The sequence below is a fragment of the Sinocyclocheilus grahami genome, unplaced genomic scaffold (genome assembly GCF_001515645.1).
Source record: "Sinocyclocheilus grahami isolate Dianchi unplaced genomic scaffold, SAMN03320097.WGS_v1.1 scaffold268.1, whole genome shotgun sequence".
Taxonomy (NCBI): Eukaryota; Metazoa; Chordata; class Actinopteri; order Cypriniformes; family Cyprinidae; genus Sinocyclocheilus; species Sinocyclocheilus grahami.
In genome coordinates, this window is record NW_015505447.1 from 1,259,527 (window position 1) to 1,284,950 (window position 25,424).

The following is a 25,424-nucleotide window of genomic DNA, read 5'->3' on the forward strand; positions in this document are numbered from 1 at the left end:
AGAGCGTGACGATCTTAACAACCTCGAGTCGGTGATGCCACACTTTCCTCATTCCCTTGCTCTAGACCCCTGCAAGGTTGTCATAGCGACACAGCCATTGACATTACATGTGTTCTGCTAATGCCTTACATTGTGGGGTGAACAAACAACCTAAAGCACAGCACGTGGCGGAATACAGATGTCACTTGTGTCATCACAATGAAGACGAGAAAGAGAGAGGAAGGAAAAAGGGAGCGTGAGCCTGACACAAAATGGAAATGTAGCAGTGATGTACTGTCACACGGAATGTGAAATGAAAAAGCCTGGAGACACAAGGAAGAGGAAGTGTGTGGCACACACACCAGGACAGGATAAGGAGAGATGCAGATTGTTTGAACATCAGAGGGGTGTTTAAACATCAGAAACATTTGAGGGGTTGTAATGTGTCCATTAAAGCAGCATTAGTATGGTGATGAGCAGAGGCACTGCCCTCCGCAGCTGTGTGTATGTGTGTTTGAAAGAGGGAGTATCTCAAAATAATATGGCTGTATACATTCACAATATGGTTTCTCTATGATCGAAAGTCATAAAGAGAGAGAGGCTGTTCCAGAATCTAGTGAGATTTAGAGATTTAGAACCCCATTTTTTGGGTTCACATACAGGTTCAAAAGTTAATTGAAATGGCTAAAAATGCTGTCTCTGTAGGAATGTTCGCGCTCACCCATGATGCCCAAAAAAGTAAGGAGGAACATTCAAATATGCCTACTAAATTCCAAAAGTGCTGTCGGAAGGAATGTTTGAGCTCACCTGTGATACCCAAAAATGCTTTCTAGGCACATTTAACATGCCTATGATGCTCAAAAAGGGACTCTAGGGTTATCTAGACAAAAGAACATTCTAACGGGCATCAAAAGATGTAAGACGCGAATGCAACGGTCAAACACATCCATCTAGTGCATTTTTACGTGCAACAATTGAAAATCAGTGCAATGGAATGCAAAAAGGAGTTCTGTTTGAACTGTCCCTAATGATGCCTATGGACAATCAACAAACCTATTCTGCCAAAAAATGCTGCTTGTTGAAAACGTCTGGGTTGGAGCATTCAAATACATCCATGTTGCCCAAAAATGGTCAATGTAGGAATGTTTGAAAGCACCCATGATGTAACATTTTCATGTGCTTAATACCTCAAAATAATGTGTCTAAGATCCCCAAAAATATTGGCTAAGGACAAGCAATGTGCCCAAGATGCCCAAAAATGCAATTTGTAGTAACTGTCTAGGTTGGAGTCTTCAAACACATCATGCCCAAAAAAGCAGTAAAATGTGCCTGTGATGCCCATAAAAGGCCTGTAAGGTTATCTAAAGTTATCTTGGCAGGAACACTCTACCCAATGCCTGCTGTCTATGAATATTTTACATACTGTGCCAAAAACCGCTGCTTGCTGAAATGGAATAGGTTGGTATCTTCAAATATATCTATAATTCCCAAATATTTTCAATTTAGGAATGTTTGAAAGCACACGTGACGGAACATTTGCATGTGCCAAATGCCTAAAAATGCATTTAGGAACATTTGAATGTGCCCACGATGTCCAAAAACTGTGGGATCCTTCAAATGCATCTATAGTATAGTGCCCAAATGTAGAAATGTTTGCATATACCTGCAATGCAAAAAAACTAAATCCAGGTAGAAATGTTCAAAATGTGCAGCTGCCCAAAAATATTCTTTGTAGAAACAGTCTAGGTAGGATCCTTCAAATCTATTATGTTCAAAAATGTTTTACATATGAATATTAAAACACACCCATGATGCAGTTTGAATGCAGTTACGATGCAGTCACAAACTCAGTCTTTAAAAATGTTGAATGTACCTATGATATTAGTGTAATTTGATCCCAAAAATGGTCTAGGTAGGCATATTTGAATGTATCTACAATATGATGGCCAAAAATGAAGCCTATGCAGGAAAATTCACACACATTAATAATGCTACAAAAGTAGAAATATTTGAATGCACCCATACAGGAAAGTTGCAATGTGCCTGTGACGTCCAAAAAAAATGTCTAGACAAGCAGCTCACTAGGTTTTGAAACGCAACCAGAGAGAGAGAGGAAGTTGGCGAAGTTGGCTGAAGACGTCAATACTGCTGCGACATCCTGCACAGACAGCATGAGTTAATAGGAGGAAGTGGGCGTAAGAGTGAGCGAATGAGGGATGGAGCAGACCTTGAGTGAGTGAATGAATGAGAGTAAGATTGAGTTTGAGTGTGTGTGGGTGAAGCTGTGTGGCTGCGAGATCAGTTCCATTGGTGACAGTCTGTGTTATTTCCCCCTGCATTCGGCGCACCCTAACCAATTATCCTATTTACATGCAAAACGACACCACGTGCTTCTTTAGAGCCACCCGCAGGGGCAAGACGAGAGCGGAGAGGAAAAATGAAGGGATGAGACAGTGGGGGCCAACAAAAGGGTGGGAGAAAAGAAGGGGGACAGGAAAGAATGAGTGCGAGAGAGAGTGAAGAGTATGAGATAGAATTAGAGTGGGGACAGTAATGTCGACATGATGAGAGAGGAGAGTTATTATGAAAGAATGCAAGGACTGAGAAATGCACGGGCATGAAAGAGTGGCAGGGCATGAAAAAGAGGCGAAAAAATGACAGAAATATGAGTAGGGGGATTTGAGAGACTAAAAGAAACAAAAACAATTTGAAACGAGAGAAAACGGCCCAAAAAGAGGGTGAAAAGGTTGAAAGGAGAAAGGCGATGAAGGGTGAATAACAGTGGGCAGGAGTGCAGGTGAGCATTTATCACACTCCATTAACTTAAGCAGTAACAAAAAGTTAGCAGTAGGGGGCAACAGGTCTGTTGCCATATGCTTACTCATAGTAATGCCAGCGCTCTCATCTCCTGCGCCAGCCTCTAATGACTGATTTAGGAACAGCTCTCTGCTCATCTGCTTCCATATTTAATCTGGAGTGTCTGCATTATACTGTTCCCAGAGCAGATGGTCATACGGTGAGACGGTCAGACGAATCTATATAATATACAGTAACCGTACATGTAATCTGTGAACTAGTGCCATTGATCGGACTGCTGATAGTGCTGAAATATAATGAGGACAAAGAAATATAAATCAAAGCGATATTCCATTATTTCATCAACTCAAAAGTTGATCGTAGATAAATCCTATTCAAACTAGAAGCTGTATTGTAACTTTCCATTAACCAGCTGACCACCATTATAATAATCAATTCAACTTAACACATGACCACAAGCTCAAATATCAAGCATGGGTGGTTCATATCTCAGAAAGCTTCATCAATATCAAACAAAATAAGGCAAGAGGCCGCATGAATCTCACCATACTTATGAAAAATCTTCAGGTCATATTTCTATGGGAGCCCATTTCCACGACAGAATAAAAACTAAAAAAGGGAATTGCGACTTTTAATCTTGTAATTCTGATTTATTTCTCAGAATTCTGTGTTTACACCTCACAATTCTGTGTTTTTTTAGTATGGAAGCCTGTTTCTGCCACAGAATAAAAAAATTAAAAAATTAAAATGGTGACTTTTTCTCCCACAATTATGACTTTCTTCTCGCAATTGCGAGTTTACACATCACAATTCATCTAGTTCACTATTCTTACAATTCTATAGTTTATATCTTGCAATTCTGACTTCTTTTCTCAGAATTGAGATATAAACTCAGAATTGCAAGAAAAATATACAGTGGTGCAGGTATGACATCAGAACCCGGAAGACTAATTTGCCGCGACTTCCTTCGAGATTTTCCTATGGGGTTTTATAATGGAATAAAGCCTGTGGTAAACATAACTTGACAATACGCTGATGTTTTGTTCTGCAACAAACTGCACACACTCACACCCCAAACTGTCTTATCTAGTTATCTATTAGAAACATACGTTTTCAAAAATAAACACAACAACTTCCAAATTTGCGTTTTCAGTGTGGGTGTGTGCAGTTTACATGGTTAAACAAAATGTCAAAGTATCATCAAGTTATGTTTACCACAGGCTTTATTTTACTCATAAATTTAAAAACTCCATTATAAAATCCCATAGGAAAATCTTGAAGGAACCAGAGGCAAATTAGACTTCTGGGTTCTGACATCATACCTGTGCCACTCTATTGTGAGATAAAAAGTAACAATTACCTTTATTTTTTTATTCCGTGGCGGAAATGGGCTTTCATATATTTCAAATGAAACTCAAATAAAAGAAACAGAAAATATATTTTGCTTAAAGAAAAGGTAGCCTGTTTGAAGGACCATTGAAGGTATAGTTAACATACAGAACATTTACTCACCCTCATGTCATTTCAAACCTGCACTGTAAAATTCATTAGTTTACTTAGTTATACTAAGTAAAGTAGGCCCCAAACTCTGGAACAGCCAACTGGTTTCGATCCGAATGGTGTCATCACTTTCCTCTTTCAAATCAAAACTTAAAACACATTTGCTTAGTGTGGATCTCTAATTTATTATTATTATTTTTTTTTTTCTTTTTGAGATATTATCATTTGTATTTGACTTCTATTATCTGTACAGCACTTTGGTCAACCCTGGGTTGTTTTTAAATGTGCTTTATAAATAAATAAATAATGAATGAATGAATACTTACTATGTTTTATTAAGTTACAGCTACTTTCAAGGCAAAAAAAAACAATTTACTTACTGTTTTGAGTGACACTTACTTAAAATATTCAAGTAGCCACAAAGGAACCAAAGACATTAATAAAGCAGTGAGAGGTAGCAGTGCACTAATATGTTGCTAATGTGCAACATAACAACAGCAGAAGAAGAAAAGAAAATGAGTCTTAATAGACTTTTCACTCATTTCCTCCATGTCTGCAGTTATCTTTCACTAGTTGCATTCACTCGTTTCCCAGTCATCATGAATGTTGAATTTTCAATACAACTGAAATATTTGAGAGAACATCACATAAGCTGACTTCATATTCAATTGATGTTGATTTTCCTAAAATGTGTTTTATTTTATTTTTTTACTCACCATTATAGTGATTCGCGTTCCCTTTGGTTGGGCACTTGGAACTTTCTTTATGTTACTATAATTATCATCCTGTTAATGCAGCAATGCAATATGAATTCAACATAATTTGGTTACAAGGGAAGAAAAGTAATAAATGGGTTGATTTAAGAAAGTGACCTATCTTCTAATTAAATTAATAATGTATTTTGTGATTGTGTTAGTCAATTAACTTCTGCAAAATTTATTTTTCATAAATACCTTAAGAAGCTTATAATTGGGTATATATAATCCTTAGTGTGTGGTAATATGCTAAAGTCACACACAGACTTAAACATTCAGCACACGAATCACAACAATGGTAACAATTCAATTTAATTTCTTTGTATTAATTGTAACAATAACCATTTTATTTGCTCTTTTGGTTGTGCTACTACTGACACAAGACAGCAAGTAAAATTGGCAAATAAAAACAACAACTGTAAAACAAAGCAACTGCATAATTTATTCATGCCGCAATGCACTCTGGGAGTCAGTGAGTAGCTACACTAAATCATGAGTAAACCTAAATGAAAGGATCAAGTACCCCCTAAAGTTCTTTTTTTAGTTACTAGAACTCTTGTGTAAGTAAACTATACTAACTAAGCATCTGTCAGTACAACATACTATTCCTATTTCACTTTACTTAGTTTTTTCAAGGCAATCGGTTTGCATGCTTTTTTTAAGTAAGCCCAACTAATTAGATTTTTCAGTGTGTATCACTTTTTTTGTCCATACAATTAAAGCTAATGGGGTCCAAATGAACATTGTCTTTGCATCATGACATTATTTTCATGACAATTTCCCTCAAATTGTCATTATCACAACGTGGCAAAAAAATTAAAAACACTCACTCATTACCATACTGTTAAACAAATAATGGCATATTATTTAAATTGTAAGGTTATTTAATGAGAGCCTAATGAGAATCACCATTGAAAGTAATGAGAATTACCAATAAATTAAAAAGTATAATATCCTGATATGTTGCTGTAATAAGAATGTGGAATGAAAATATGCTTATTTGTCATGAAAATAATGTCACAGTGTCACAATCTTAATGGTCCTAAAAATAGACAATATGCAAACTATAATTTCTTATTTTTTTTGTTTGGATTTTGGAACTGAAATATGATCCAGACATGTTGGAGACCCACCCATCTGTTTTTAAAAATTAATCAGAGAACAAAAATGTACTCTGTGACTAAGCTATAAAAAGCTATGCAGAATGTGCTAATGGTGTCATATTCCCCTACTCCTTAAATCCAGTATGAAAAGCATGAAGATTGGATAAGAGTTTGTTCAAATGCAGTTTGCAATGATTTCAAAATAAGGAAGAAAACAATTAAATGAGAGGGAAGCAATGGAAAAAGCCTGTACAAAAACACTCGTAAAGGATCTAGATGTGATTCCGTGCTCGGCGCTAATGAATAGAGATCAATGGGAAAACCTTGAGCAACATATAGCAGCAACTCTTAAATTGTACAGGCTGTCCGTTGACTCCCTGAAGGAAAAGATGTTGCAATACTTTGAGGTAGAGAAGCAAATCCCTTTTTAGGCCAAGAATAGAGAAATTAATTTTAAAATATGGATAATTTTGGTTACACCTAGTATGCAGATGTCACATCAAACAAAATCTGATGATTGATAAAGGTGTTTGTAGAGTGGGCTTGAGAGAACGCTCAATATGAAAATGAACTGGCCGGGTCAGCTAACCTAACCTGATGGCATGTTTAAGTGATTGACTTTTGAAGGTGGTTAAAAGATTTATGATTCTCTCAGTTCATGTCTGAGTGACATGAACACTTCTGAGAGAGCTCCCCCCACCATAAAAGACAAGTCGATGGTGCTGTTTGAGGCCTCAGTTTTTTGGAGATTGAGTGATTTGTGAGAAGCATGACTGACAGGCAGCAAATCCCTGCAGTATGGGCTGTCAAACACAAATCAAACGCAGGTTAAGGGCGTGTGTGTGTGTGTGTGTGATTGAACACATGTGGCCTCATTGGGGTGATAGGTGAAAAGAGACCCAGGAAACATAACACAGGTTTTTGATACAATCATCACAGTTGCACTGTTTGGCACTGCTCTTTGAATTTTGTGCTGCAAAAGATGAAACAGGAACTCGTTAGATGTTTTTTGGCCGTTCATGGTGCACCCGGTTTAGGGCAATTTCCTCTAACAGTACAAGTCAATGTAGTGTTCATACATAATTAACAGCAGTGGCCTGAAATAAAGATTTCAGTTTGTTTTAGGAGTCTGTGGAGAGATATATTACAACAAAAATGTAATAAATATTAATTATCAAATGATTGAACACATGTGGCCTCATTGGGGTGATAGGTGAAAAGAGACCCAGGAAACATAACACAGGTTTTTGATACAATCATCACAGTTGCACTGTTTGGCACTGCTCTTTGAATTTTGTGCTGCAAAAGATGAAACAGGAACTCGCTAGATGTTTTTTGGCCGTTCATGGTGCACCCGGTTTAGGGCAATTTCCTCTAACAGTACAAGTCAATGTAGTGTTCATACATAATTAACAGCAGTGGCCAGAAATAAAGATTTCAGTTTGTTTTAGGAGTCTGTGGAGAGATATATTACAACAAAAATGTAATAAATATTAATTATCAAATGAATGCTTTTAAAATTTTTGAGTGGAATGGGCCAGGACTGCATTTGGGTCAGTACTTTTATTCTTTCAAATGTAGCTGGACATTCTTCTCCCTGCTCAATCATGTGCGGATCATGGTTTAAAATAAATACTTGTTCATGATTATCTAATGACGTCATAAAATAAAAATATGTGTTTTGTGGATTCAAGTTTTAGCTTAGTCTTTAAAAAATGAGGTCATTTCAAAAGTTTGGGGTCAGTAAGATTTTTTTTTTTTTGAAAGAAATTAAAACTTATTCAGTAAGGGCACATTAAATTGATCAAAAGTGATAATAAAGGCTAGGTGCTCAATCATGTGCGGATCATGGTTTAAAATAAATACTTGTTCATGATTATCTAATGACGTCATAAAATAAAAATATGTGTTTTGTGGATTCAAGTTTTAGCTTAGTCTTTAAAAAATGAGGTCATTTCAAAAGTTTTTTTTTTTTGAAAGAAATTAAAACTTATTCAGTAAGGGCACATTAAATTGATCAAAAGTGATAATAAAGGCTAGAATCAATGTTTCCACGAAAATATTAAGCACCACAACTGTTCAACAATAATAATAAAAAATGTTTCTTTAACACCAAATCAGCATTTTAGAATAATTTCTGAAGGATCATGTGACACAGAAAACTGGAGTAATGATGCTGAGAATTCAGTATTTGCCATAACAGGAATAAACCATGTTTTAAAATATATTAAAATAGAAAATTATTATTTTTAATATTGCACAATATTCACAATATTTCTGTTTTTACTTTTGAACGGTAGTGTATATTGTTCTTCTTTCTATTAGTTTTTTGGATGAGACAGGGATGCACACCAAACAAAGCCATGAATTTATCAGCTATCAAGTAGATTTTCTCACCTGATCCTATCCGGCACCCTCTGTGTTTGATTTCCATCCATCACGCAGTTCCCAGCAAAGCTCGTCCCTCGGGCCCCACCATACTCCCTACGTAAAGCCATAGCACCGTGCGTCAATACTGACACACCCTTTGCAATTCGCCGTCGTGGCTCATCCCTCCATCCCTGGGGTCGCACAGCGAAAATAGCCTTGGGTAGACCCTCAAGACCAAGTCCAGACAGAGCTGGGCCCACCGCAAACCACATATGTGAAGGAGTAGCCTGCCCGGATGCCCATGCAGCCTTAAAAATGTGCTCCGCCTCTTCCTGTGAGCAATATAGGAGTCGTACCTGTAAATAGTGGAAGGGCAAGAAAGGATTAAGTATTCAAAGGAACCACTTTTTCATTTTAAAGTCGACATAAAATCAAAATGTATTTACTCATTCATGATTTTATTGTGCATGATGACCATTGGTGTAAATTACTGCGAAGAAAAATAAGAACAAAAAATCTTTGGTCTTTTTTTTCTTTGGTCATGCAAAGAATATTTTAAAAAGCTAGAAAATGAATATGCTGACTTTAAGAGACACCAAAAAAAAAAACATATTACAATCATCAAGCTCAATACGCTCTTCCTGGCTCCTCATGATACTTCTATGATTTCAGAGATTTTCCTATCAGAACAGAGTGATCCAGTCAGCTTGTTATACATGTACTAACTCATGTTCTTCAATATCCTTTGCTTGACCGAGGGTGTTTTTATAAACCTCAAACCAGGGAAATAGTGTACAAGGGCTTTTTCTTCACATGTTTCAGAAAAAGGTCAGAGAAGTCAGTCATCGTAAAATTACTTTGATGTGCAGGGGTGTTGTTTTTCTTGATGGAGATGGGTCGCTTATCCCACTTGTCGACATGTAGCCACAGGCTCCTGACAGGGAGATAAAACTACTCTTGAGGGTTGATGACTGGTGACCTGCACTCCTCCAACAATTCAGTTAACAACTGTAGTGAAAGTAGAAGTGTGGAATCAATAGATCTTCCAGCAGGGGCAAGACTACGCTCTGGATACTGGACTACACCCCCAGATGTTTTTTCAGTGGCCATGGGTCTTCATTTTTATTATTATAATTTTTTTGTTTTGTGCAAAAAAGCAAAATAAATGGGCAAAAATGAATGAAAATCCTTAAATATAAGCTTCTAATATTTTTGACACTTGCAGTTGATGACAATGCAAACTTTGACATGTTGTTGGCACTGTAGATGGTTCCGTTCATTCCCATTTTAACCTCAGAGGCCCAAGCATTGATATTCATGATGTGATATTTTAACCCTTTAACATGTCTTTAGAAAGCTTTTATTAATTAAAAAAAGAAAACATTTTGTTTATACATTTTGCATTGGGGTATAATTTAAAAGATGTGCAAAATAAAATTTTACCACAGTGTTTTTAAACACTAAGTGAAAGCTTTGTATTTTGGGAGGGGAAAAAATAAAGGGATGGAAAGTTAATACATTTCATTATTTGACTATTTAAACACTGCAATAATTATTCATATAAAAGCACATTTTAAATATAATGTATTTATTTATACCTCTTAATTAAATTATAAGGTTATAGCAATTTTTACAAAAAATATTTTCAAAATTTCAGGGCATGTAAGCATTTCCCCACCACTAGAATATCACTAAGAATTGCGTCAGCTGACTTTGACTTCAGCGTTAATATGCAATTTTTTCTACATTTTTAGAGAATTGGCTACTGTTATGTGTTGTTTTTACCCACATTTAGCAGAATTGTTTTATTAATTCATTGCTTTATACAACCGTTGCAATTCTTCCACGCTGGGTCTCTGAGGGTTAAACATGTGAAGGAGGAATGAATTATTTATTCTGATGGCAGTTTTGATAATGGAGCAGTTTACATTTACAATTTTTCAGCATGCTGGTCTTTTTGGTAAAGCTTTTTAAAATAAAATAAAGCACGTAAGCTTATGTTTCAAAGCAAATCACTGAAGGCAGAGTTTTTACATTTATAACAAAGCTTGTCGATAACATCTGCACTTTCATGTAGCATGTGTCTGTTGGGCCCTTACAAAAACCGAACTGACGTTCCTATCACATTGCATCAAGCTAACCCCAATTTTTTCCACATTCTTTTCCATGCGGGAACTGTGACAGGCACTTTGAATGTGCTCCTGTATCAGTCACTGATTAGGGGCTGAAAGTCTGGGTGCTTGGACACTGTGGATCAATCAAGTTGTTGAACGTCGAGGATGTCTGCTGGCATGGCCAGTCCTGTGCGGAATTGAGTTGGCCACCTTTGGGTCAGATGGAAACTGTCATTTAATGTCACGCTGCTCAGTAACATTACGGATGCCATCTCCCCTTTCGTAGGTCACGCGACCTCCTTCTCTTTGGGAGCCTTCACGTAAATGCCAAAGAATGCAGGAGAGTGAGAGAGAGAGAGAGAGAGACAGAGAAGAAAAAGAAAGAGTGGAACGGATACCTGAGCGATGAGAGAGAAGGTTAATCGAGAAATGAAGCTGGGAATATGGAGGAAGTGACTTATCGAACGCATGAGGAGCTTTACCTTATGTTGCTGATTTTGGGGTGCTCTGGAATAATTGCTCTGGGGCATTAGAGCTGTCTTTTCTCTTTTTGCTGTCATATTCATGCTTCTATAATTAACCAAGACTGATTTGGTAATACAGTTGTTAATTGTGCTGGCAGAGAAGCCACTTTGAATTAAAAAGGGAAAAAATTAAATAGGAGCTGGTGGAGTGGGAATGATAGTTCAATGGAAGGAAATGAAACAGTGGAAGAGAATGAACTGGACAATCACTATTGAGAGAAAGAGCTTCCAGTGCAGTTCACAAAATGGATGGATTTATATGAAGATTTGAAAAAATGAACAGATTAAACAAGAAATGTTATTTGTGAAAACTTTGCAATTACCAAGTTTTTGGCTTTTAAATGTGAGCTGTCCCAATAATAAATTAAAAGCAGTCTCTCTCTCTCTCTAAACGATCATGATAAGATAAGATAATACTAATGTTACGACAATTACAATAAGATAAGAATAGGATCTCATTAAAAGCCTGGGATTTAAACCTGAAAATAATCTTTTTGAGATTTAAATAAAATACGTAAAATTACTTTTAAAAAAAGTGGGATCTAAACATCAGATCATATAAAAATGGATGGATTTATATGAAGATTTGAAAAAATGAACAGATTAAACAAGAAATGTTATTTGTGAAAACTTTGCAATTACCAAGTTTTTGGCTTTTAAATGTGAGCTGTCCCAATAATAAATTAAAAGCAGTCTCTCTCTCTCTCTAAACGATCATGATAAGATAATACTAATGTTACGACAATTACAATAAGATAAGAATAGGATCTCATTAAAAGCCTGGGATTTAAACCTGAAAATAATCTTTTTGAGATTTAAATAAAATACGTAAAATTACTTTTAAAAAAAGTGGGATCTAAACATCAGATCATATGTGACCCGTGCTGGCAAAATGAGTCGGAATGTGCACGGTCTAATATTGAGCTACAGGCAAAAGAAGTGAAAAACGGAGAGGAGTACCTTTTTCTCTTCTCACTTCTGGATGACTGCTGCTGCATCTCACTACAAGTTGTAAGATATATTGTTGCAAAGCGCAGCATTCCCGCTTTATGAATTTTCAAAGAGAATTCTGTATGACAAGAGTCTGAACTAGTAAAATATGATTTTCAAACCCATGCTGATGAAAACAAAACGATTGTGCTGACTGACGTTGCATGACAATTGCTAAGCGCATGCATAAGACTCGCCTCTCCGAGAGCGAAATATTGCGAAAAATGTCTTGGCGAGATTCACACAAACATAATCTGTTATGTCTTACATGAACGTTTAGTTAATGGTTGGAGAAAGATCTGGGGCTGGTTGCACCAACTAGACGTACACCCAGTTGTAAGACTAGGCTGGACGTAAAATGCGCTTTAAGTCGTGCGTAGAATTTATACCCGTTGCACCATCTCGGCGTAGTGCTACGTCTGAGATTAAATCTTAAGCCTAGTCAGAGGTAGGTGTAAAGTGAAAAAGTCATGATTTGCTCGGACATTATTCGTTTTTAGGATTCATGTCTATTAGTTAATTATTACTGCAGACGTGAACTGTAATGTTTATGGTCTTTTCGGGCAGGATTAGCGATATTAATCGTGAAGCTCGGTGTACTATACCACACTGCCAACAGTAATTGACCTAATAAAAACGATATTTCTGTTCAGCGTGTAAATATGCAGTAAAATATTACATATGATCTGGGATTATTAAACGAAACATGTATCTTGCTTGGAAGGATGGTATAAATGCTTGGAAAATATTTCACATCTTTATTCCATTCATTATTTGTAGCGTGCCTGCCATCCAATAATCGCAGTAAATTTTGTAAGTAAGACAGTAAGCAGTAAGACTCTATCGACTTCAAACGGCTGTAGCTCAGTCATTTTGTGTCCAATTCCAACAAAGTTATATATTATTTTGAAGGTATTTTAATGTAGAATGTGAAAATGAAGAGAACTAATTTTTTTTAAATTTGCTCATTCCGACTCATTTTGCCAGCACAGGTCACATATTAAAGATTTCTAGGCTTTGAAACTAGAAATAAACAACATTTAATGATTTAAATAAAAAAGACATAAAATGATGTACAAGAAAATTAGATTTTCAGATTTGATTTGATTTGAATGAATGAATGAATGAATGTCAAAACGTCAGGAAATCTGTGATTTGAATCTGGAAATGAACCATTTTAGGATTTAAAAAGTGAAATAAATCAATAAAAATGTATTTTTATTTAATAATACAATAATATGTAACTTGTATATAATATGTAATTTGTAACACTGATCATGTGATCCCTCTCTGCAGACAGTCTCATGTTCTTTTTTCTATTGATGCTCAAGATGCTCTTTGATCATTCTCAGATCATGCTGGAGAACATGATCATCAGGTTTTATACAAACTTGTTGAGTTCAAGCAGCTGCTTGAGTGCTGCTGTCATTAAAGCAAAAGAGAGACGAACCAAATACTATTCTGATGTGTTTATTTTTAAACTAAAATGTTCATTAAAATATTTGAGCTGATAATAAATTTGTCAGTGAAATGTATTAAATTGCAAAAGCACACAAGATAGAAGCATTTTTTCTAGTGGTTTCAGACTTTCGGAATCAAATGCATTCATGTATTCTCACTCCTGACCTGTGCTTCGTTCTCTTTCAGCAGCCTGCGTGTACGAGCCCCTCCCGGGTCATCAGTCAGGTTGAGCATCACTACGCTCTTTCTCTCCCAGCCGATGAAGGAGCCATCTATCATGCCTTCTACCATGGCCAGGAAGTCCTCATAGCCGTGGTGGCGTGTGGTAACCACAGAGAAAGCCGTCCAATCAAACTCCTCCAGAACTTCGAAAATGACCTCCAGCTGCAGGTCAGTGGAGCACAAGAACTGCAAGTAGACGGAGCCAATCTCCTGAAAGAACAAGAAATTGTGGGTAAATATGGTAAAACTTTGCAACATAATATTTAGCATAAATAGAGGAACTTCTGAAAGGACTGAGGCATCACAGATTTCACTTCCCTTTCCAGCCTAAATTTTCTCTGAACATCTGTTGGTAGTTTTAGATCAATCATCTACAAGCCCTTTGTTTCAGTATTTCTCATTTATCTGGTCTTTTTCTCTTCCCTCCATTTAGCCTCTGCTTCTTACTCATTCAGATCAGTACAGTCATTCTTAATACCCACACAGCATGACGTAAAGGATTCATTGCTATTCATAAGCCTGTGTTTCAGGTGACATTAGTGTCCTTGGCTGCTTTAGGATTCGAAACAGTCAGTTCAGCTTTGCTTCAGCTCATCTCAGCATCTTTTTTTTTATACCCTGGAAGGTGACCATTCCACTGTACAATCGAAGAGATTTATGACTCTGACGTAAAGCCGTATTTCAGATAGTGGAAAATAGCAACGCTTAGTCTGACACTTGCTAATGCATCATAATCATGATCAAATATATCACGAATTTGGCATGACACCTGTTTTGTGCCTGCTGGTGACACTGGCCATTAAATGAGAAGCGTGTTGCCTTTATAATTGACTTTATGTCTTGAAAATTCAGACGAGCTAAGTGTGACCTCTGTAGATCTTTGAAGGATCATTTCTGGGCAGATGTTTTGTGTATACTGCAGCTGCTAAAACCTCACATTAGAGTAAATATTGTAATTGCAGCGATGCAAATTACATACAGACAAATTATAATTTCCATGTCAGATTACTTACATCTGCATGTTAACAGCTTGATCTGAAAAAAAAAAAATGATTCGCTTATAGAAAACATTTCAAGTGTAGCCCTTTGAGAAGTTTACATAGAGAAATGTAAGTGTGAAGTGCTCTGCGAGAATGAGGGCTTTGTTTCTGTGTGCTTTAAAAACCTCTGGGTTAAATACGCCTGGCTTATCTGCAGCAAAATATACTGTTTTTTGTATAGCTTCACTTAGAACTAATTTCATTTGCTAGGGTTGCTGGGTTTACACAAACATTCACTGTGTCAGAGCGAGTGAAGAGATGTGACCATACAAGATGGCCCCTGTTATATTAAACAAAGCTGTCAATGCGTACAGTTAGCATATACACAGCTTTGTTGATCATAATGGAGGTGATCTCCGATGTCTGACAGAGGAGATGATACAACATAAAGGTGAATATTAGCTTATGTTTTCATATATTGAACTTGGCTTAAGCACATATTTGCTGGTCTATAACCAGTGCTGGGTAGATTACTCGCAAATTGTAGTCTGTTACTGATTCCAAATTATATGACAAAAATTGTAGTCAGTAACGTAATCCATTACATTACACATTTTAGGTAATATAATCAGATTACTTTTAGATTACTTGTGACCTAACATGTTCATCGCATTGATTTAAATAGGATAATCTTGCACAATATTGATATAAAAATACAAGGAGAAAGAAAACAGTTTCTATTCATTATTATTAACAACATGAAGTGCATTAAACATTACATCAAGGTTTCTCAAACTGGGGTTCATGAAGGAACTGCAGGGGGATTGTGAGTTTAAAGAAAAACAATTAGGAAGAATCAATAAATTATTAAAAATATATTGCCATTGTTTGAATAATACAGCACTGTCTATAACATATTGACTCCATGATTATCTTTTCACAGACATTATTATTATTTCTGGATTTTAATGAATTTGATTTTCAAGAGCCAAACTGCTAATTTTATCTGCATTTTCTGAGTCATCTATATATGATTTAATTATTTTGTGACTGCAAAAACAGCCTATTCAAGTTCAGTATTAATCAATTTATTTCTAGAGTTATATAAAGATTAAAATAATAACCATTTTATGAAGTTGAATCAATGAGCTACCATCTGTCAGACTTTTGGACCTGTTTTGCCCCCGTAGTCCTTCCTGTGTTTCCTTATTTAGTCTTGTCCCTGTCCTTGTTCAGTTTGATTGATATTAATTGTTTCCCCTCACCTGTCTGTCCCTCGTTATCCAGTCCTTATAAGCCCCAGTCTGTTCAGTTTGTATTTGTTGGTTCTACTTGTTTCTATGTGTGTTTGCCCAGCTCCTATTGTGGATTACCCCATGTTTTCATCATTAAAGACTGTGCATGCTACTCCGTGTCTCCTAAGTTCTTCCCGCAGCAGCGTAACGTGACACCATCTGTGTTAAATGTGTAACCCAGCCTGCTGGGTAAATGAGCACCCCAACTTGTCAGATAAGATTAACACAGCATGTCTCCGGTCTATTATTTCAACTCAACACTGTGTTTAAAAACTACCCAAATTGGCTTGTTTTTACCCAGCATTTTTAAAGAGTATAGACACCTGGTATAATGCCAGAACAAAATAGCAGTTATGACATCCACAAACAATTTGATGTTGATTTTGCTGAATTTTGCCACATTACAAACACTTCCAATGCAAATAAAAGAAAAAAAAACTCCACAGTCCTTTTCCCTTATGAATAATTTCCCCCTAGGCATTACCTTGGCAATCTGGCAGTTTTTTTCATAATTACACTTACACTGTTAGTATATTCATGATACATACCTGTAAAAAAAAAAAAGAGAGGAATTGTTAACATCTCTGTCAACAATCAAGGCACTCAGCCCATTTTCTAACATGCTCATTACAACACAACACCTCAAATATGCAAAACAAGTGTTCATACAGTGTGACCAAAGGATAAAGCCAGGCTATTTTGTTGAGCCTTTCAAATAATAGCCAGACAGAGGAGCTGCAAACCGGGTGAGGAGAAAAATGTCACGACTGCAGAGCATTAATCAGGCATAAAGGCTCACCTCCGCTCTATATTTAAATGAAGACTAGCTTGTTAAAGCTCAAAGAGCTTACAGTAGTACTGTAACTTGAAGCAGTGCAGCACTTTAAATTGGCCATGTTACATTTTCCACACTTCTACATTTCCTTCAATAAATTTAATACATCAAAATTGGAGCAGGTTATATGTCTTTTATTACATTTTACTGAACGCAAGAGAGAGGAAGAGAGTCATTTCAGACCTTCCTGATGTACATATTCAAAGAAATTAAAATAAATAATTTAAAAAAATAATTGGTATTTATAATTGATGGTGATTTTATAGGTTTTGTTTTTTAATTATTTACAAAATATAATAATAATAATAATTTCCTATTTTTCAACTTTTGCATTTGTTTAAAGAGCAGGTCATATGGGTTTTTGAAAAATATCTTTTTTGCAGTTTATAACGTAGCTATCCTTAAATGAAAACAATCTGCAAAGTTGTTATTAAAAAAGTGCATGATAAATAAAAATATTGTTTCTCAAAAGAGAGAGTCGATTCTGAATTCGCCTTAACGAGTCGTCATATTTTCAAATCTTTTGTCTGTTACCGGTATACGTAACTGGGTAACACATTTGCATAATCCCGTCTGCCCACGAAATACGAACAGAGTCTGACCTGCCCACAAACACTTCCGCTAGTTAGTGTGTTTACATCATGTTGAGAAGATGCTGTGTTCAAGGATACCACAGAAATACAATTCCAACTTTTTCTTGTGTGCATGTCATTTTACCAAGGACTGCTTTTCTAATCTTGGCTTTTATCTTCGTTGGCTTCTAATCTTCTTAATTTGGACTAACAAGCTCTCCAAACCACAACCTGTAAGTACGATTGATACGTTATGTGTATAGTTTCAATTGAGTGCTCAAAATATCAAGTTTTTATGCTAATATGTGATGTATAACTAGTGAAGCTTTAGGTTTCCAGGTAAAGCACGATATTACTGTCTTACTGAAGTAGTTCTGATAATTCGCTGTGAACCCACTATTTCCTAAGAATGTGTCGATTAATGTAGACTGATGTTGTTCTAATTACTTCGTTTAATAATAAAGACTCCCCTGCCATTATATTAGGGGGCGGCCCGCCCGGTCTCTACATTATGGTCACGCTCTCTGTATCACGCACAGCGGAGTTCTCCCACTCCCACTCTCACTAGTATTTGTAAATATTAAGCCACAAAACCACTATTTAAATATGAATTCTGCGTGTTTCTGTGTTAATTAATCGCGCAGACACACGGTTTTGTTTACTAACAGTTACTTGTACTGAAGCACGCCTGAAGCTTGTGGTGGTCTGCCGTCTCAATAATGAGGACATAAATACATGAACAACATCTCCAGAACTGCTCTGAGTGTCACTTCATGAGCATTTGACTGTTTCATTTGAGTAAAACTATCATCATGTCATACACACACAGAAATGTAAAGGTATTCACGGCAACCCGTCAAAATAAAAGTTTGGTTTAACTTGAAGGCATTGCGGCAGAAATATATTACTGTTGTTCAGTAGCATGTACATACTACTACTACTAAAATTATTAAAACCTTATTTTTAAGGAATAATCATACAATATTTCTTCAATGTTTTAATTGTAATATTAAATGATTAATTAATTAATTAATTAATAATTTGCATTACTTAAAAGATAGATTAAATGAATGTTCATGCCTTAAAAAATTTAAATACACAACAGAATTTCTGAGCAAAAAAATCATAAAGCTATTGTAAGAATAAATGAAACTTGTTTTTATGCTTTCAAATAATTAGACATGCTAAAACAAAATTTGGTAACAATAAAACATAAGGTTGGGAAAAATAAAACATTTCCTAGGGCCCTAAACATGTAATTTTTGTAACATTTTTAATAAATTGATGTAAACTTGTTTAAGTTTCATGATTTTAATTAATTAGACATGCTTTTTGATTAATACAATTTAATTTAACCATTAAAAAGGAGTCCAGAAATAATAATAATGGAACCCGCCCCCTGGACATTATAATACAGCTGTTCTGCGTTCTGATTAAAAGTTAAGACAGAGCGTCTTTTGTCTGTCGTTTTTCAAACATTACAGTAGGCATATTTTGGTTTACAAACTATATTGTTTCATCAGACATTTCATCAGCACTCCGCTAACGTATCCACCATTATTGTTTCAAGTGTTAAAAGTTTAGCAGCTAAACTTTAGCTGTGGGCACGATTCGCTTGCATAAGTGTTTTTGTATTTTATGTCATTATTATAAGAACGGATTGGAGCACTATATTATTGTTTTATGTAAAGTTACTTTATTCAAAAGCTTTTAGAGAATAAAATGGACCCTGGAAGGCTAGGTTTAAACTTACACTCCGATGAACACCAAAAATCTGCTTAAAGGCACAATATGTAATTTTCGCCGCTAAAGGGCGCGTATTCAAAATAAACAAATAGACAAAGGCGTAGTTTGATGACGCCGTGACTGAGTGTGGAATCGTGGGAGTTGTCATCTTCATCCCCACAGCCGATGCAATCCAACGGGACTCGGGCAGAAATCATGTTCATGGATGATTTGTTAATGTAGTAGAATGAAGCAGGGTGAGGCCGAAAGCTGTCGAAGCGAAACGAGGCCGCATATTTATAGCATTGCATAGCTCTGCATTATAATTGGGTAGCGTCTGAATCCTGCTGGTTTCATATGCGCACACTGTACTTGAACCAGAAGTTGTTCATGTGCTAGTTTGTGCCCCTGAGAGAGCAATAATTGTCCGTACTGCATTATGTGCCACACTGAGGTCCAGATGGACCAAGTTATTTTACTTTATTCAAAAGCTTTTAGAGAATAAAATGGACCCTGGAAGGCTAGGTTTAAACTTACACTCCGATGAACACCAAAAATCTGCTTAAAGGCACAATATGTAATTTTCGCCGCTAAAGGGCGCGTATTCAAAATAAACAAATAGACAAAGGCGTAGTTTGATGACGCCGTGACTGAGTGTGGAATCGTGGGAGTTGTCATCTTCATCCCCACAGCCGATGCAATCCAACGGGACTCGGGCAGAAATCATGTTCATGGATGATTTGTTAATGTAGTAGAATGAAGCAGGGTGAGGCCGAAAGCTGTCGAAGCGAAACGAGGCCGCTGAACGAGCGTGACACACGGCTCGAAAGCAGCGGAGCTTTTATTACGTCACAGTCGACTGCTTCCGCTCCTTCCGGTCGTGCGTATATGGGGAAAAAAAGCAGCGCTGTTTTATCATACTAGATACATTTGAAAGTTCCGTTATAATGCTACTCTGTGCGGTCGTCACCGGTCTAATAAAACGCACAACATATTAAAGCGTCTTTGGTGTTTCCATGTTTTCTACAAAACAAAACGGGAAATCGAGGGGGAATGACGTCATTGGCAGGCGACACAATGACACTATGGACACGCTCCGTGTCACTAGTTAAAATAGCTTATTTCTCTGGATTTAAACATTCTTCGAAACTTTTGGGATAATGTAAGTACACAAGTCAGCAAAATATGTAACACTGTTCTAGTGGTTTTTGGATATTTTAATTAAAAAATCTTACATATTGTGCCTTTAAAACAGAAGCAATATGCAATTCTACATTTATTTTTCATTCTTTTTGGGGGGGAGAGCGAGTGCCTGAGGTATTTTTGTTTTTCCCAGTACTAACAGACTTCTGTCTCTTCTGATGCCACAGCTTTGGTTTGGCTGAAATCAATCTACATTGAGCACTTGAAACTGGATTTGCAGCATTACATTTTGCAGCTGTGACGAGTGCCAAAATAGTGTCTGAAACATCTACTTTCTTCTCACATCGAAATATTTAACCACATCATCTAATTAATTACTGTCCTAATTAAACCAGTTAAGTGACTCCTTTGTGCCGTGCTCTGGTTGGCGGTTTGTGAAGAGGTAAAAGAAGTCTCTGGAGACATGCCCTGCGAGAGGGAGTTGACTCCATGGCTCCAAACCCATGCTCTTACCAATCCACAACACATGATCCTTTCTAATTGTAGTTAATTAAAGTCTAAGCAAGCAAATCAAAATGTAATGTAATATTTTTCCACAGGAGAGAAATGCGGTGGCGGAGAGGCTGTCTCCCGAGTGTGAATAAAACATCATAGGTAGCCTGAAACTTATTCGAGTTTAATTGGTCATCTTAATTATGCTGAAATCTTATTAAGTAGTACGACACAGTGAATTTTTTTGTCCACCGTCACATTTGAGTGGCAGATCCTGGTTGCTGCGGAATGAATAACTTAAGTAGAGATTTTTCCAAACAAGCCCTGGCGGTATTTGTTCAAAGGATGGAAAAAAATTGCGAAACAGACTGAGATTATAAATATTGTAAATCCAGGGCATGTGTTGACAGCATTAGGCTTAAGTGACAAAAGAGACCTTCAAAAGGCCTCTGACTGAGTCATTTCTGCACATAATAGATGTACCGGATGTGTTTGTGTACGAATAACACCTGCGCACTGTAATCGCATAGTGCGAACAAAACCATCTTCACATGATTTTCAGTTACTGATGGCACCTTACTATGAAAATACAATGTCATATTAATACTGTACATACTAGTTTACATTTAGATTAAAGGTGCTTTAAGCAGTTTTCTTTGGAATGCATCAAATCAAATCCTGACAATCACTAAAATGTGTCCTGAAATATCCTACCTGACACCCCAAGGCTCTATAAACAATCTGGGAGTGGCCAACACCTTTTCAGCCAAATCAGAAATCCTCTCTGCATCTGCCATTCTGAAATGTTTTTGGAGGGTGGATACAACTTTGGAGGGCAAAAGGTAAAATTTTCTCAAGACATGGTCGAATGATGGAACATCACTTTCGCAAAGCTCTGCCCTTTTTTTTCCTCTAAGCCAAAACGTACATAAATTCCAGTGTGTATAGATGCTGTAAATAAAAAATGACCTACCATAACATTGGTAAAACATTTTACTGTTGTACACAGGCCTCTTACACAACATTTTGTTCTGTTTACTGCCCATTCACCATTTAAAAAAAACCCTGGGTGACCTTTATTGTTGACTAATGCTTAATACTTTGAATAATTAGCCAGTTTCACTAAAATTAGAAGAGGCATATCTGGGAGACAGCTCAGTGCTTTTCCAGGCTGCTGAGAGCAGTGTGCATAGAGAGGACAACTGAGGTCATGGCTGAAAAATGACCAAATACTATTACATCTCTGGGGGAAAGTGTAAAAAAATTAGGTCTAAAGAAAATGGTAATGAGCTTTAGTTTATTTTCAATTAGACTGCATCAAGGGGTTTGTCTGGCACCAGCTGGTAGATGGGGGCAGTCGTGGCGTAATGTTTAGAGAGTCGGACTTGTAAAACAAAGGTTGCGGGTTCGAGTCTTGGTACCGGCAGGGATTGTAGGTGGGGGTCTCTTCCACCCTCAATACCATGACTGAGGTGAGACCCTTGAGCAAGGCACAAAACCCCCAACTGCTCCCTGGGCGCCGCAAAAAAAGAAAAGAAAAAAGGCTGCCCAGTGCTCCGGGTGTGTGTTCACGGTGTGCGTGTGTGTTTTCACTACCCTCTGCTCTGTATGTGTACTTGAATAGGTGAAATGGGGTGGGGTTGTGTTCATCGGAGTCTAAGTAAAATTTTACTTTCACTTTCAAATTAGCAACAATTCCACGCAAATTGCTTGAATGGACAACAACAAAACAGTACAAAGACAAACTCACTTACATTAAACATAAAACTTTTATTAACAAAACAAGTAAAAACACACCAAATAAATAAGAAATATAGAACTTTTATTAGCAAAACGAATAAGAAAGTTGGAGGCATGGCATACACTGTGATGTAAAATAAAATAAATAAATAACACAAAGTTTAAATAAAGTAAAAATCAGCAACCAGTGGAACCAAATAAATAAGATAAAATTCCAAAATGACCTTAGATAAACGCCAAAAGTCAACAGGCTTTTCAAAATCCAAAATATTGCCAAACGCTTTTGCATTTCGTTTTGAAACTAAATCTTCCATCATCATCTTGTCTGTCTCACCTCACTCTTCTTGTCAGTCAGCTCAACTCACTCTCCTCACGTGATAAATTAAATTTGTCTCCAGCTGCTGATCTGTGATGCAACTCTGGTTCGGCACGCTGCATTGAGCATCCACGTTCAGTTTAACTATATTGTCTGTTCTCTAACTGAACTAAATGATTTTTACTACTATAAAAATCAAAACGACGGTGGCGGGCGGTGCCGTGGTGGGCAAGTGACGTAACCGGTGTTACAGCTTAACAAGGGTAACACCGTCAACACCGACTATCGCAGCAAGCCTAGCGTGAACCCCGTCCTGCAGCCAATTTTAAAGAATTCACTGGTCATGTCAGTCCCAGCATTGATTACCTACATAACACTGAAACAAATACTAACCCCTAAACCTAACCTACACCTTAACCTTAAATATAGCACATCCTAATAGACAGAATTACCGTTTGTTTGCAATCAAGTCTATGAAGTCTTTTCTTGACAGGTGACTGCATGACTGAATTGACCAATGAAATCGGCTGCGGTTTAAAGGATACTTCACCCAAAACTTCGCTGTGAAACTTACACATGAAATGATGCAGAGGCACAGAGTTTCACAAACTTGTTGCATGAATTTCACAACGCACTTACATCACACTTCACAGAGTGCTGACAGTTGGCTGGAAGCAATGGTTCATTGTTTAAAAAGTTTAAAATATTAGTATTTTTCCCTCACACACACCTATCGTTCCACTTCAGAAGACATTGGTTCACCAACTGGGGTCGTATGGAGTACCGCTGTGTTTGTATTGTGTGTTTTTTTAAGGATTAGCTTTGAGGGACCAAAAAAAGATGGACTCGTAGACTCACAAAGATGGATTATATTCCCTAAAATCTCCATTTGAGTTCCACAGAAGTAAGAAAATCCTATACATCTGGATGAGTAAATAATTAGAGAATTATTTCTGGTTAGAGAAACCGTTTAACTTGTTTGAGGAAATTGCATCTAATCTCTCAAATTCATGAAGAACCATTAAATCTTACGCAACATGAATGAATCTTAACTCTTACCTGTGGCTCCCTCCCCAAGCCAGCCCCTCCTTTCCACTTCAGAAGACATTGGTTCACCAACTGGGGTCGTATGGAGTACCGCTGTGTTTGTATTGTGTGTTTTTTTAAGGATCAGCTTTGAGGGACCAAAAAAAGATGGACTCGTAGACTCACAAAGATGGATTATATTCCCTAAAATCTCCATTTGAGTTCCACAGAAGTAAGAAAATCCTATACATCTGGATGAGTAAATAATTAGAGAATTATTTCTGGTTAGAGAAACCGTTTAACTTGTTTGAGGAAATTGCATCTAATCTCTCAAATTCATGAAGAACCATTAAATCTTACGCAACATGAATGAATCTTAACTCTTACCTGTGGCTCCCTCCCCAAGCCAGCCCCTCCTCCAACAGCAATCACAGGCACTCCTGTCTGGGCCGAGACAAATTCCAGCATAGGTGCTAATGGTGCCCGGTTGGGTGGTGGCGGCTTCTCTTCCTCAAACACAAGGCCTTGTAGTGGAGTGGTAGCCAGTAACTCACACAACTGTAGCAAGAGGCTCCCAGGACTGCTCTCGTTCACGGCCAGCCAGATCACGTTCGCGGGTCCCCATGGTGTCATCACGCTCTCGCCCACCTGTCCTGACCAGGCCCGACTCAGAAAACCTGTCCCTGAGTTGCTGCTGCTGCTTGGCCCGGCACCGGAGCCGGAGCCCGCCGAAGAGGCAACGCCCACGCCCCCCACCCCGGCACTCGTTTCCGGGAGGTGGGAGGAGCCGGAGTGGACTACAGCGATGTTGACTCCGCCCGAAGCCCCTCCAGAGTCCCTCTCTCTCTCCCGGGGGCGGAGCAGCAGTGGGGGCGAGGGCTGGGCCGGCCCAGTGCACGCCAGCACAGCCAGTAAGAACGAAAGGATGGGCCTCGCCGCCATGACACGGCCAGAGAGTCACTTGGGTGGGTTGCGCTTTATGCAGGAACAAGACCTTGAGGGAGAAAAGAAAGAAGGACTGTAAGAAACAACATAACTGAACTGAACAGAGGGAAAACATGAAAAGCAGGCTGTCAGCATACGGTCCATCAGCATCAATTAGGACGCCACCAGACACCAAGATACATTAACCCCGGCAGCGGTAGTTTAGTCCCTGCATGGGGATTGGAGAAGAATGCTAACATGTCTCACCTCCCTGAACCCCACCATTCCCCAGGGAACATGGGAAATCATTACTCCTCCTGCACTGATTCATGCATTAGATCTTTCAACGCAGGAGAGAGTCTAGATTCTCTGCTATAAATCTGCCTGGTCGTAAAGCGTCCATCCCTGCCTGGGTAGATCCAGAACAGACTGAGTAAATAAAAGTGAATATAAAGGGGATGAGGCCACCCTCCGCGCCTTTTGTTTGTGTTCCTCGCACAATGAGCGAAAAAAGCGAGAGCACACAAGAACAAGAGAGGGA

At 37.6% G+C, this 25,424-nt stretch overlaps 1 protein-coding gene across 1 annotated transcript in view; it reads right to left on the bottom strand.

The window, feature by feature from the left end:
* Positions 1–24,901, bottom strand: part of LOC107599531 (glutamate receptor ionotropic, NMDA 2D-like) — a 52,310-nt gene extending 27,409 nt beyond the window's left edge. Inside the window, exons 1-3 of the mRNA XM_016291156.1 lie at positions 24,347–24,901; positions 13,779–14,045; positions 8,552–8,880 (exon numbers count right to left, since the gene is read on the bottom strand). Coding sequence (XP_016146642.1) covers positions 8,552–8,880; positions 13,779–14,045; positions 24,347–24,901 — 1,151 coding nt within the window. The remainder of the gene's footprint in view (positions 1–8,551; positions 8,881–13,778; positions 14,046–24,346) is intronic.
* Between the last annotated feature and the right edge of the window lie 523 nt (positions 24,902–25,424).